This window comes from Prinia subflava, chromosome 8 (genome assembly GCF_021018805.1).
Source record: "Prinia subflava isolate CZ2003 ecotype Zambia chromosome 8, Cam_Psub_1.2, whole genome shotgun sequence".
In the NCBI taxonomy this organism is placed as follows: Eukaryota; Metazoa; Chordata; class Aves; order Passeriformes; family Cisticolidae; genus Prinia; species Prinia subflava.
In genome coordinates this window covers 11683450-11698118 of record NC_086254.1, presented here as the reverse complement: position 1 = coordinate 11698118, position 14669 = coordinate 11683450, and the positions used below count along the sequence as shown (strand labels likewise).

At 43.8% G+C, this 14669-nt stretch overlaps 3 protein-coding genes across 4 annotated transcripts in view; 1 reads left to right on the top strand and 2 right to left on the bottom strand.

The window, feature by feature from the left end:
- Positions 1-340: 340 nt before the first annotated feature.
- On the bottom strand, positions 341-5339 carry LOC134553407 (kelch-like protein 24). Its single transcript, XM_063403037.1, has 3 exons — positions 2256-5339; positions 1113-1524; positions 341-889 (listed from the first exon to the last, which is right to left on the bottom strand). The coding sequence occupies exons 1-3, from the start codon at positions 3244-3246 to the stop codon at positions 583-585; spliced, it is 1710 nt and encodes a 569-aa protein (XP_063259107.1). The 5' UTR covers positions 3247-5339; the 3' UTR covers positions 341-582.
- A 144-nt stretch (positions 5340-5483) lies between these two features.
- On the bottom strand, positions 5484-10914 carry LSM7 (LSM7 homolog, U6 small nuclear RNA and mRNA degradation associated). Its single transcript, XM_063403036.1, has 4 exons — positions 10801-10914; positions 10539-10629; positions 9256-9327; positions 5484-6524 (listed from the first exon to the last, which is right to left on the bottom strand). The coding sequence occupies exons 1-4, from the start codon at positions 10834-10836 to the stop codon at positions 6382-6384; spliced, it is 342 nt and encodes a 113-aa protein (XP_063259106.1). The 5' UTR covers positions 10837-10914; the 3' UTR covers positions 5484-6381.
- The window catches only part of SPPL2B (signal peptide peptidase like 2B), a 33850-nt gene continuing 30075 nt past the window's right edge, over positions 10895-14669 (top strand). For both annotated transcript variants that reach the window (XM_063403034.1, XM_063403035.1), the window contains exon 1: positions 10895-11051. In XM_063403034.1, coding sequence (XP_063259104.1) covers positions 10995-11051 — 57 coding nt within the window. In that variant the 5' untranslated portion in view covers positions 10895-10994. The remainder of the gene's footprint in view (positions 11052-14669) is intronic.

Sequence of the window (14669 nt, the reverse complement as noted above, 5' to 3'; positions counted from 1 at the left end):
TCATGTGAGGCGTGGCCTTCCTGTCTACTATGCTGGGGAAATGCTGGGGTCTGGGTTCCCCATGGCTGGTCGTGGTAATTTTAGCCATAATTACATAACCTGTGAAACTTGCTTATTTCAGGCTAAAATGGTACTGATATTAAGTATGGCTTGACAGCAATTGCTGTCTGAGTTTGGGTTTTTTTGCTCTGTCCTACAGCACTATGGGATAATTGTCCTGCTGAAGATTCCCTAGACACACATTTGATTTGTTAATTAAATCCTATAATATTTTCTAATACTGAGACAGTGATTTTCCAGCTGTTTAAAGGACAGAAAGACACAGAGGTTAAAGGTCAGAATAGCCCTTTATTAAGCATCAACCCTAAGGAGTTTATGTACCATAACAATACCAATCACCATTTTCAATAATGACCTTCAGCCTTTGTGCAGACAAAGTTTTACTGGCTTTTGCTTCAAGTTCTTCAAGTAGAAAAAAAAGGTAAAATTACAAAGAAACAAAACTTCAAAAATATCACAGGCCAAAGCTGATGCAATCTAACTCCCTTTAGCTGTAAAGCACATGATCTTCCACTCTTATACCTACATATCAAATCTTCGAACAGAGACACAGCCATGAATAGGAAGGGGGCAAGGGAGTTTGTTATCTATGACCTGGCACACATCAATGTAGGGATCAAAGAGAACTACAGTGGGGAGGGCACTGTTTCCTTTCCTCTGTCCAAGGAGATAAATTTGTCCATTCACAGTGCTGCATCCCATGAAGAACTTTTGGGTCAAGCATTCCTCATTCACCTGGGTCCATTCATCTGTCTCCACATCAAATCGAAATGCTCCCCCTCCTACAGTGTACAGAGCCCCATTCAGGGATGTGATGCAGAGGTCATACCTGAGAGAGAAGAAACCCTTGATCAAAATCAACAGAAAGATTCAGCCCCTGAAATATTCAGGGTGGACCTTGGTCCTCAAATCAGAAGTCCTGTTTAAACAGAGAATCACAGAAGTGTTGTGGGGACAGGACTTCTGGATTTCTACAGTCTAACCTCTTCTTGGAGTAGGACCAACACTAGAATCCTTCATCTTCTCCCAGGTCCCAAAATATTATTTCTTACCTTGGAAGAGGGGAGAATGAGATGACATCCCAGCTGTCTGTCTCTGTGTTCAGCCTTTGCACTCCATCATATACGTGTCCATTCTCATCCAGGCCACAGACTACATAGACCCTAGTTCCCACACTGGCTGCGTCACCCCTCTCCACAGGCTGAGCCATAGGACTCATTTTTTCCCACTCTGACTCCATCAAATCCATGCGCTCCACTGCTGCGGTTATCCCTTCATCTGTGCTCCCTCCAAGGACATACAGGTAGAGTCCTACTCCTACTGCACAGTGGCTATTGCGAGATTTCTTCATGGCTGGCCCTTCCAGCCAGCAATTGTCCAAGCAGTTGTAGATAAGCACCCAATCCACACTGTACCACACAAACTCATCCCGGAAATATCCTCCTGTCACAAAAAGGAAGCTCCCTGGAAAGACAGCAGAAATATTAGTCACGTGAAGGCTAAAAATTGTTCCTCATAGCTGGGGTTCTCATTTCACCCTGGGCTGTACCAATAGGATGAGGAGAGAAAATCAGTGCTCTATCAATCAATTTGCAGTATTTAATTTAACTCATCCACACAGATACATTGGGCCTACAGGATACAGCCAGTCTTTCCAAGCCTGCTCCCATATTTGACCAGCATCATGGAAACACTGGTTGGAAAGAACCTCCGGGATCTCACTTCCAAACTCCTACCAGAAATGAGACTATTACCAACACTACTACAGGAAGCCATAGTATTGAGCTGGCTTGAAACTCTCCAAGCATGAAGATTTGCCAACATCTATGGATAAGTTTCATGTAATGGCAATTATAAATCAGAAGTTGCCTGCCATCTGTCTAAACCACTATAAATGAGAAGACCAAAAAATACACTGCTTACAGCCAAGTCCTTAGACTAATTCTAGATAAAGCCAAGGTGAGAAACTCAGCAGACTGCATAGTTTCTGCTATATGAAAACAATATTTTCTAACATTCTCCCAGGACTAAGGAAATGAAAACCATTCTTTGAACAAATATGAATATCAATATGAGTGAGGTTTTACAATGCTGAGTATAACAGTTTTCCAGCAGCTGCTGGACTCTCTGCATTAGGAACTCTCAGTCTCGAACTTCTGTTTGCATTTCCTCAGTCTCCCTTCTCTGTAAGTTACCTACTGCTGCCACTGCATACTGGGTGAGGTTCCTGCGTTGCAGTGGAGAGCAAGCCTGCCAGATCCCTGTTTTAGGTTGAAAGAGAAACAGTTCTTGCTGTTCCTTGTCATGCTTTCCTCCCAGGACATATAAGGTGTCATAGCTCCGACCAGTATAAGGACACAGTTTCGGATTTTGCCAGCTGGGTGGGGGACAGCTGTCTAACTTCTTTATTAGTCTGGAAAAGGTATCTGTCTCTCCAGCACGCTTGCTGCGTTTCACCAAGATATCGAGGAAGGATAAACTCAGAAAAGTGACCCTAACTTCGCCCACCAAATCCAGAAATTCTTCCTCTCTAGTTGCTGGGTCCTCCATTATCCAAATCATAATACTGTCAAAAATCACATCCTCTCTTGAAATGAAGAGGTCATCACTTTTCAGGAGCTGCATCAGCATTTCCTTGGGTAATGCCTTAAATTCTTCCTGGTATATCACATCCCCCCAGTGAGTGAGAGCCACATTCATAGCAGACACATACAATTCTGTGAAGGCAAATTGTTGTGAGTAGGTCATCAGGCCCAGGCAGTTAGAAACATGCAGTTCTCTCTCCAGAAATTTCTCACACAACAGTTTCACCCTGTCAAACTGAAAAAAATCAGCTGTTTCCAGTAGGCTGGTCACATTTTCTTGACCTATGAGCACTTGGGCTGTGCGAGTGAACTCAAGTAATGTCTGAAAAGGCATTGCATCAATTCCTTTGATCACTATGTGCTGTTCAGAGCTCTCTCTTGCTCCTCCAAAAAACATGGCTTCAAAATATCGACTGTGTACTGAAAGCACCCTACGGCTGACCTGGAAGAGTCTCTCTCCAACCTCAAGAATTGTGTCTGCAATCATTTCTGTCTGAGGTCCCAGCTCCTGTGGATCTTGTGCAGGTTCCATGCTTGTAGACTGCCGGGCAGTTAATTTTAACTCAGTCTTATGCAGCCCACGTGAGATCTCTGGAAACATTATCCCCCTAGCTAGGATAAATATGAGATAAGCCAATCTTGTCCTAAAAATAGAATGTTTTCTACTCTCCTGCTTTGCTCTTCTGTCTTTTCTCCTGCTTTCTGAACAGCAACAGTAGAACAGTTGTATAACCAAAAAAATGCAGATTTGACTGGCATCTACTTTTACTAGGTAAGGCCACAGCAAATGAGGGGAGCTGTTAGCCAAGCAAAGAGCCTGAGCTAAAAAGAAAAAAGCAGGAGAAACAACCAAAAGATTCCCAAGCACCGAGTAAATATCAAGAAGTTGTAGAAAACATTGAACCCATTTGGAAAAAAGCAACCATTACCTGATCTTTCATTAATTCAAGTTTAATCAAATACCAAAGGGATTACAGCTTTTATTATGTATCTAACTTTGTACTTCAGTAAGAGAGAAGAGAAGAGAAAGGAGTAAGCCCCCATTCAAACGCAGATGGCTTCACATGTTCAGTCATCCTCAATCTGAGTGCACTAAATAAATATAAATGTAGGACAAGCAACAGCTAATGCTACAATGCATTTTCCCAAAGCTATTATGTGAAGATTTGCATGGTAACCTTGAAGTAGAGTCTCTTAGCCAAAGAGCTCATACCAGCAAGACTCCGAACTCCCAGTTTGTTGTTGGGACGGTCACGACACCAGGAATGACACCATACAAGTTCAGAAGGTTCCTTAATTATGGCCACATGCTGTCTTCTATACAGTTTTTACAAACCTTGAAGGCAACTTCTAACTGGTTGATAGCTTTCTTGTTCTATTGGTTAGTAAAAGACATTTTACTTGCTTATCAAATCTATCTATTCTTGGATTGTTTACATATTTTCTTCACTGATTCTCATGGGACAAATCCCTTGTAATTACAGATGCATTTATTTTTCAACTTCATAATAGAGTGTTGTGTCACAAGAACTTCTCATTCTCAAAACAGCTTCATATGGGAACTTACAAATTACTTGTTAGCTGCACTTAGAAGAAATGACAGGCTAGCTTTTTACCCTCTTCCTACACCAGTTCTTGGCAGAGCTCAGCAAACAGAAGCTGTGCCAGTGCCTCATCATGCCCATCATAAAAACTTTCTTCCTTATTTCTAGTCTGGATCTAGTCTTATTTCTAGTCTGGGTAGCTTAAACCATTACCCCTTGTCCTATCACAACAGGTCCTGCTAAAATGTCTGTCCCCTATAATTTCCATATTCTTCTTTTCACGTACTTGGCTCCCGAGTATAACCTCAAAGTCTGTGCAGCAGAAAAGGAGAGCCATGCAGCTCATAACAAAGACCAAGTCATCAACCACCACAGCAGGAAATGTTGGGAACATGCCCCTCTCCAGAGTTTATGCACTTGACTCATGGCTTCAGGCAGATCTCCTGGCACTGAGAGCCCAAAATACACCCCAGAGAGCCCCAGCAGGGTTTGTTTCTGATGCTGTACTTAAGAGTGCAAAGATAATGCAGCATATTATTGGCATCAACACCAGCAGTCTTTCTCACACCTAGGACTGCTCAAGACTCTGCTCAGGCTGATGGGAACCAAATTCTACTCCTCACACTCTAAACAAGGATTCTCTTTTGAATTGTGCAGTTTCACAAGCAAGCTTTGTAGCATTAAAAAGAAACTAGGTTGTGAGGAGCACAACTTTATAGACAGCTCTGTGAGCCCCCAGATTAAAATCCAGACACAACCAAGTTCACACAGGCAAAATAACATAAGACACCTGGTCCCTAGTTTCAGAGCCTCCGGGAAGTCAGATTCACTGCAATGAAATTTACTCTAAGCTCCCACCCATTTTGGAGCTGACCCAGGAAAGGTTATGCATGGGAGAACAATGCTGTCGCCAAAATAACAAATACAACCTGTATGTGCCATGTATTCTTGACAACCTTCAGGAACAAAACTGCTGTTGCCAGCAAAACAATTCACTCTGCCACAGCCTCCTCATAAAGGGTCCTCCATAATGGCAGGAGCAGGTGGCAGAAGCAGGTTACAGGCTCCAGGCACATACGTCAACTGGGCAGTTTTTAAAACACCTCAGAAGAAGGATGAGGTGCACTCAGGCCTTTTCCATCAATTCCCTGTTTGAAGCATGGCTTCTGCTCTGGTCCCTCCTGATCCTCCAGTGTTTATGCACCTCCTGAACTAACTTAATTTAGATTTTTGGCTGCAGAATTGTAATGTCAGCTGCAGTGCACTTTTACAGACTAAAAACCAGACATTTAGAAACAGATTAATTTGTCTTTATTTACTCAAAACTCCTCAAATCTTGCATTTTCTGCAGTATAAAAGAAATAAAAATGTTTACTTACAAATCAAGTTGCAACAAGCAAAACCACAAGTGGATAGCTACAATATAAAAATATGCAATACTTCCAGACTGCCTACAATTGAACAAATGTTAGGATATTAAATATTCTTCCCCTATAATTCCAAGTATCAAATAGATTTCTCCATAAGGTTCAGGTCACTTAACGAAGAATTATTATCTCACAAGTTAGACCAGTCCTCCTGTAGAAATGTGTGAGCCTGCTGATACACGGATCACAGCCCACCAATTCTGGAACAAGTGCTGAAAAAGACCTTCTTCCCTACACCCCTTGTAAAGGTGATGACACTACACTAGAAAGTCATTTTCTGACACATTCTCTGAAAGAGACTGAACTCAGCAGAAGACTACAATATAATGCTTCCCCCACTGAGCACTGATATCTAAGAGGAAGTAAGACATGCTCTACTGTATTTAGGCTTTTAATCTGGATTAAATACATTTTAATGTATTTAAAAATGGAAATAATATAACCAGTATTCAGGGTATTCTTCACTAATTTTATGGAGTTGTTTCAAAACTCACAAGATCAAGATCTCAATTCATGACAATGTGTTCTCTTCTGTCAGCTCTAAACAACATAGTTACACACTTATTTAAGGATGGGAGGAAAACAAGAACATACTTCTTACATTCCCATCCTCTCATCATTTATGAAAGCCACAAAAATAAAAGTTGACTTTTTTCACACTAACACATTCAAACTCCCACTCAAAATAGGAAGCTTCTCACACACTGATAGTTTTCTCCAATGACTTGCACCCCTGAAGTTTTCAGAGACAATCCAAAGAAAGCATTAGCCATCTTGCTGCTGAATGAAAGGGTTTGGAATAGCTTCCATTCCATCCTGTGGACAAATCAGAACTACAGAAGTCCCTCTGCAAACCACAAGTCCCAGCTGACGTGTGTCTTCTGTTAATTTAAATTGATCATCTGGATCTAAAAAGCAGAGAACCATGGTTAGAACAGGAAAATAAGAAAAATAAACCAAAATTCATCAACTTCAAAAGGCACAGACATATATGTTCTTTCCTGGCATAACTTCTTCATTTTATTGAACACATAGACTATACAGGTGATCCAGCAGTGACAACTGATATTTTCAAGACCTTATTGACAGTGAGCAATAAAGAAATTTGGATTGTATGCAACAAAAAGCAGAACACACTTATTAAAGAATTCAAAGGTCCTTTCATTTATCTAACCAATAGTATACATGCAAGTGATTAAAAAAACTTGATCCATTTCAAATGTCATTATAGACAAATACTTGGGGATTAATGCAAATCAGAAAGAGACCCTGACTTCTCAATGCACTATTGAAAAGAGTCCATTCCCAGATCAGGCCAAACAGGGCTGGATTGGGACAGACAAACACTCACAAATCAGTGAGTTTTACCTTCCATTAGAGATCTCTATATTCAATAGAAATGAACAGTACATTTTAAAACTCCCTTTTAAAGAGAAAATTCAAAGCTCCAGGTGTTCCCTTTTAAGCACGTAGGAGACTACTCTTTAAAAACACTGTCCTATCAAATTAAACATTTTCTATCAGAGAGGAGAAAGAGACACTGCTTTGTTGTAGTTTAGATTTAGGGGGGTCCCGGGGGAGGGTTCCCCAGGAGCCCCTCGGGTTCTATGCTCATTGGTGTTCGCATGCTGGCAGGCAAGGAGACTGTAGACGGCTGGTGAGGTGCTGATGGGATGAGGATTTACTTGGAGTTCAACCCCAGGAAGGCAACATGGTCACTGAGGGAGAAGGGGAAGGAGAGGGAGAGAGGGAAGGGGAGAGGAGCAGAGCTTCCGGAGGCCTCCAGGGCAAAGCGAGTGAGCCCTCTCCGTTTGCACCCTTAACAGGGAGATTCAAAGTGGGTGCAGATAGATCTTCAGGCCAATGAGGTTACAGACACAGGATACTGCAGGGGAGGTTACAGACTTGGGATAGACCATACACTTTCCAGGGGTGAGCCAGAACATACCATTTCAATAAAATGCAATTCCACACTGTTTTATTCAAGGTTTAGAGTACAAGGACAGCCACTGAGATAACTACAGAGGAGCTCAAGCAAGGACTAACAGGGATGTTCTATCACAGAGAATGCTTAACCTAACTTCCGCAGTAGAATCACCTTTAAAGGTCTTCTAGTACTAACCCCCTGCAACGAGCAGGGACATCTTTAATTAGACATAGTTGCTCAAAGTTCCATCTTTGAATGTTCCCAAGGATGGGGCACCCACCACCTCTCTGAGCAACTTTTCCCAGTGTTTTTATCACCCTCATTATCAAAAAAACCCTATTCCTTGGATCTAAATCAATCCTACTTTAGTTTAAACTCATTACCACTTGCCCTGTCACAACAGGGCCTGCTGAAGCATTTAACCCATCATTTCCTTTTATGTCCCATTAAAGTTCTGAAAGGCCACAATAGCATCTCCTCAGAGCCCTCCCTTCTCCCAGTGAACACTCCCAGCTCTTCCAGCCTGGCTCCAGAGCAGAGGGAGCCCTTTGAGCATCTCTGTGGCCTTCTTTGGACTGGCTCCAGCAGCTGCACATCCTCCTGATGTTGTTCCCCAGGGCTGGGGGCAGCTCTGCAGGTGGGAGGCAGTAGAGCAGAATCCCTCATCCCTGGTAGGGATGTAGGCCAGGATACAGCTGGCTTTGTGAGCTGCAAGCACAGCTTCTCACCCAGAAGCATGTCCAATTCCCTCTCAGCACAGCTGCTCTCAATCTGTTCATCCCCCAGGCTGGATTGATACCAGAGGTTGTCCCAAACCAGGAGCAGGACCTTGTACTTGAGTCTTGCTGAACCTCATGAGGTTCCTGTGGGCCCTCTTCAAAAACTCATCCAGGTGCCCCTGGATAGCCCCATCTTGCAGATATGCCACCTGCAGACTGAGGGTGAACTAGATCCCACAGTCTGTGTCACTGATGGACACTAAACAGAACTGGTCCCCACAGAGATCCCTGAGGGACACCCCTTGTCATTGATGTTCATGAGGACATTACTACCCTCTGGATATGACTGTCCAACCAATTCCACATTCACCAAACAGTGTACCCATCAAATCCATCTCTCTTTTCAGGGAGAATGATGTTGTGGGGGACTGTGTCAAAGGCTTTACAGAAGTACAGATATAAGACATTTACAAGTCCTTCCCTTGTCCACTGATGGAGTCACTCCATCACAGAAGGCCACTGGGTTGGTCAGACAGGATTTTCCCTTGGTAAAGCCATGGTGGATGCCTCTAATCACATTTCCTGTCCTCCAAATGCCTTAGCAGAGCTCCAAGGAGGATCTGTTCCATGATCTTCCTAGGCACAAGAGGTGAGTCTGACAGGACAGTATTTCCCAGGCTCCTTTTTACCCTTTTGAAAAATGGATTCAATGTTTCCCTCTTTTCCATCACCTGACTGCCATCACTTTTTAAATGTTTTAGAGTAGCTTGGGTACTATATCAGCCAATTCCCTCAAGAACCTCAGGTACATGTTGTCAGGTCCCATAGACCTGCCACCTTATCTCTTTCTTTATAAGATAGTTATCCCAAACATCCTGCAGTTTGGGTGATGTTAATCTACAGTTTCTGCTTATTCACTCACAGAGCTGTAAGATCTCTTTCAAGAAAACCACTCGGGGAGGGGAAGCTTTCGAAAGATTGCATGTTACTTACCTCGCATATACTCAATGGTACCATCCAGCACAAGGTTCAGAAGAGGGTCAAATCCTTTTAACACACCACTTGCTAATGAAGACCACACAGAAAACAATGATTAGGACCAAAACAAGGTATACAGCAACACAAGACTTTATAAAAGGTACATTCAGTTCTCCAGCCCTGTTCCCTCCTTCAAGCAAGACAAAACAAATGAGGCTAGAGATATTAAACACTGTCCTCTTTATCAATGGCAAGTAGACAAAAGCTGGTCTGTATTATGTCAATTTAAACTTACAGACTTTTCAATCGATTCTTCAAGACACATTTTAGCTTTCAGCCAATTTCAAGGGCATTTTAAGAATACTGTATAACAAATCAGTACAAGTCACACAAAGAAAAAAAAAAAGAGCAGTCCAAACCAAAAATTAGTACAGTTAATGAAAGGTTGTGGTTAAAAATGAAGCAAGGCCATATGTTAAGTTCCTTCTTCAAAAACCCCATCTTTCAGGTGCCCTCCCGGCACATCATGTCTTTAGCATAAGCACTGCCTCACAGGAAGGAACTGCAGATAGATCAGCACTTTGTCCTAACGGAGAACATGATTCCACAAAACTAGTCATGAAATACATCACAAAATTACAGAGTGACTTCCCAGTTTGACAAATACACTTATCAATAAGGAGTTCAAGTAACTTCCAAACCCTTATAAGCATTAGGTCCCGGTGCAGTTTTAAAATGCAGTACATGGTTAACTGAGACAAGTGCCTGCGGGTGGCACCAACCGCATTGGGATGAACCTTCCCAGCTGAAAAAGGGCGGCGATGGAAAGGCACAGGGCCTTTCCTGACTGACACTGAACCATGAACTTTGGGCATGCTTACCATGTCAAGAAATGAAAGGCACAAGAGTTATATTAATTGTTACATCCATAAATGTTTCTTTGTTCCTTTAAGTGCACCCTTGCAATGAAAAAAAAAACCAAAAAACACCAAAAAAAAAAACCCACCACCCAAAAAAATCACCAGCCAAAATAAGGCTGTTCAAGACAACTAATAAAAGAAGAAATGCACTGATGAGCCATAAAGACAAAAGTGCAGCCGGGAAATGAATGGAATAATTAAACGAGAAAAGCGTCACACCAGTAATTGCAACTACTAACAAGTAAAAGCACCCGCTACTCCTCGCCTTTCCTTTATGGGAAAGCAGCGTGAGCAGGAGGGCAGAGCCGACAGGCATCAGCTGAGGGAAAACGCAGAACAGCAAAAGAGCTTCGTGCTGCAGCCACGCGCCGGGCTCACCTTCCCGCCCGCCCTGGAACTTCACCCGGATGGTCTTGTCGATGTACTTGGAGAGGTCCAAGATGCTCTCCTTCTTCTTCTTCTCCTTATCCTACGGCAGAGCACAGACGGCCCAGTTAAAGCGAACCATCCGCGGAGACACGGTCCCGGAACGCTCCTGCGGGATCCCGAGGCGGCAGGACGGGGACGCGAGTGCAGCACCGGCACCATCGCCGCCCGGCGCCGCGGGACCCCGCGGAGCCCAAGCCACCCCACTCCTCACCGCCATCTTCCCCGCGCCGCCACCGCCACTCGCCATTTCATTCGGCACCGCCAGAAGTGACGTCGCGCCCCGGCGGAGCCCGTTGGCGGCGCGGGGCGGTGGGGCGGGACGTCCGGGGCGGGCTCTGGGTACCCGGTGCGGAAGGGTCCGGCCCGGCCCAGGTCGGAACAAAGCGGCGGCGCGGCAGGTCCGGCATGGCGGCGCGGCCGGCCCGGCTCCGCCTCTGGCTTCTTCTGCATCTGCTGCCGCAGGTCAGTGGCTGTGGCGGGCTGTGCGCTCCCCGAGCCACACGTAGGTACCTGGCTGAGGGCGGGAGCGGCCTCGGGCGCAGCCGGGCCCGGGCGGGCTGTGCGGCGTGTCCGTGCCTGGAGCCGCCTCCCGCGGCGCTCAGAGGGTGCTGCAGCTGCCCCGCAGAAGGCCGTGGCCTCAGAAAGGCAGCGGAGCCCCGGGGCTGCCGGCCCTGCCCTCCGCGATTTGGCAGTGTTGATCTATCTGTAGGTCTGGGGTTGTTTGAGACTTTTTTATTCTTCCCGTAGTAACTAGCATTTTCGTCGTTTCGTTCTTAAAACTTCGGAGCCCCCGTGGGCCCAGCCCAGCGTCCTCGCCAGGCAGCCCCAAGAAGGGAAGCGCAGCCGAGCCTCCGGGCCGGATCCCCGCAGGGACAACTCTGGGTTTATCCCGACTGAAATACTTCCTATAAGGAAGCATTCAGCAGAAAAGAAGGGATTTCTGACTCTATAGTCTGTCTTGAGTCCCGTATTGTCATTACTAAAATATTAATTAGTTTTGTGGGATACATTTCTAAGGGTGTGACAAACCAGATGTGTAATCCTGATGAAGGAGAGAGTGGATTTCTAGCAATTGCATTGCATAGTACATGGCTTTTGCCTTTTAAGTTCGGTGTTTCATGTTTTAAAAATTTTGAAATGTCATTTAATGTGTCATTTAAACTTCTTGACTGTTTATTAGGTAATTTGGAGCATACTGTGTCTTCTTGAATATTACTGGAGTAACATCTTAACATGAAACTCTAATATCTTCTTCTTCTCCGTCTTTTTCCTTACTGATTCCTTGCCAGTAATCTTTAGTTGCAGAGTAGTCTGGTTGTCAGCTAACTTCTTTATTTCTGTATCATCCCCTTTTTTCATCCACTATATTTATCTTCATTATCTCTTCATTATACTCTTGCATGCCCCGTGCATTTTGTCATCTCCACTGATGCTTCACAGGGACTGGTAGTGCTAGTGCTAGTGTAGGCCCCACAAATTAATAAGATTTAATTAACAAGAACAAGTCAAAGGCTGGCGTAGAGTCAGTTTGATCCATCAATTTGGGGAAGGTGAGCACACGACAGTGCAGAAGGATGGCAGGTGAGATAGTCCACTGGTGGGTGCTTGGAGGTCTTGTCTTCAGTTGCATGCATTGCAGCACATTCCTGTCTGTAAGCATTTGTTATATTTGTCCAGTGGAAGTGTTACTGTACTTGAGTAAGCTTGGGCAGACTGGCCAGGGTGCTGAAACAGTCCTGCTGCTGCAGTGAGAAGTGGATTTACTGTGTGCTGCCAATGTATTTCTGTTAGCCAAGCCAATGTTTTAAAAAACTTCTTCAATACCTCATATTGTGCATTACTTCTGCATCTCTTGTGCTTGCACTAGTTGGGATGGTTTTGGGTAGTACATCCTCCTTAGTGTGAGGCAGGGAAGAGTCCTGTACTGTACTCATCCTGGTTTGGTACCCCTGTGATTGATGCCTGGAGTTATTCCAGGGGACAGAGCTGACAGCTGTTGTCAGGAGCTGCTGAGTGCATTTGCTGTGCACCAGCTGTACTCATTCTCAGTGCCTTACTCTTGCCTTAGTGAGCAAATACCTTTGTCTCCCTCCTTGAAACAGGATAATGGGAATTTTTTTGTTTGTTTTCCTGGGGCGAGAGGAGGTAGTAAATGTGGATTTACTTCTATGTTCTGATTTAGGGAGATAAAACAGCTTGGCTACTGCAGCATGCCTCTGCCAAATCTGGGTCCACATCTGGGAACACTTTAAGAGTGGTGTGATCTTACAGATCCAAGTCAATTCTCACTTAGATCTCGATCTGGTATTTGAGTTCTCACATTGCCTTTAAGTGCTCATTCCTTCCAGGCATTGTTACCCCTCAGTTGTCCTGTAACAACAGCAGATATGTGAGCCTTGGACTAGTGACGAACATAGTAACATGATCTGCAGTGAATGTGTTGGGTCTGCCTGGCCTTCACTATAGCAGCTTTCAGCAGAATATATTGAATTGAGGTGATGGGTTTGTATTTTAAATTAGGGCACTCTATGATATGGGTCCAAAGAATTGGAAAGACTGTCTGAAATTCTGCATTAAGGTGGTGGCTGACAATTTAGTCTCCTGGAATTACTGCATTGTGAATATGTAGCTCTCTGCAGTGTACAGTGTTTGTTGAAGGAGTGTTTTATTTGAGTGCAGCTTTGTTGCCTGCTATTGCTGGTCTCCAGATGGATCTAGTGCAGTTCATGGGAAAGAATGACTCCAGCTTCTGGGAACTCTCACATGGTACCGACTGTAAAAGTAGGATAGCTCATTTGTTCCTCCTTCAAGGAACACAGCTCCCAGTGTCTGTGAAATCTCTCTGAGATGTGGTTGACCAGGTCAGTTAATAGAGCTACTGAAAGTGGAAAAGGTGTATAGGACGTCAGGTGAGTATAGGTGTAGAGTATAGGACATCTGGTGGGGCCAGAGGGCGGGAAGAACAAACAGGACAGACATTAGGTTGGCTCAGTCACTCACACTGCAGTTTCTCAAAATACAGGTGAACTGAATTCTCCCTCCCCACCTTCTTCCATCATTTAACTTGCAAGTCCAGTGCTTGCCTCTGAGATACATTAATACACCTAAAAAAACTTGCACAGCAAAAATCTGGGGAGTATTCTTCTCTTTTATACATTAATCTGTGGAAGGCCCTGATAAGATTCAGAGCCAACAAGTATGCCCTTCTATTACCACAAACATTAGATTAGCTTGTTTGTCTGTTAAATTCTGCCCTCAGATTTTACATTTCTGTTGTGTGAAAACCTTTTTCCAGTTTTGCAGCTTTATAGAAAACACTTCCTTTTGTGCTTTTTAAACCATAAGATCAGTAAGAAACAAGGACTATACCTTACTGTCACAGCAGCTGTTGCTTTTCTGTTTGAAAAAGGCTAGACTTGATATCCAAACACTTGGAAAAGAGCCGTTGGGGTTGTAGGCACATTGTATAGGATCTGCACAGGAGATGGCATTTTCTCCTGGGTTAATCTAGGATATGAGGTAGTCTCTAGGAGCAAAGCATCATCATAAGTATTGCCACATTGATCACAATCATGTGTTGCATGAGCCAGCACTGCTTTGAGCTTTTGTTGTCTCATACCTACTGACATGAATAAAAACAAAACTGGATGCATCAAAGTGGGGAAGAACAAACTTCAGAACTATGCTTTGATTCTAGGTGATATGTGTAAAAATGTCTGTTAATCTACATTATCCACAGATTATATTCTCCACAGAGTTTCTAAAACTCTGTGTTCCCTCTTCTGCTTTTAGCCCTGCTCATATTGCCTTTAATTCCTCTCATGCTTGATTTTTATTTGGCTTTTGGCACACAAATTCACGTAGCTTCCAAAATGTTTTGAGCACTTTACATTAAGAACCTTTTACTCCCTTAATATTTCTTTGAAGAACATCCATTAAATAGCTCAGAAAGCAAATTTTTATATAACTGTCTCCTGGATGCCTTTTAGGAATTTTTCCTGAGTTCCAGTAATGGTTATCTCCATGGAAATGTAGCAACACACCCTGTACTTACTTACTCTCGTTTTAAAGATGTGTGTC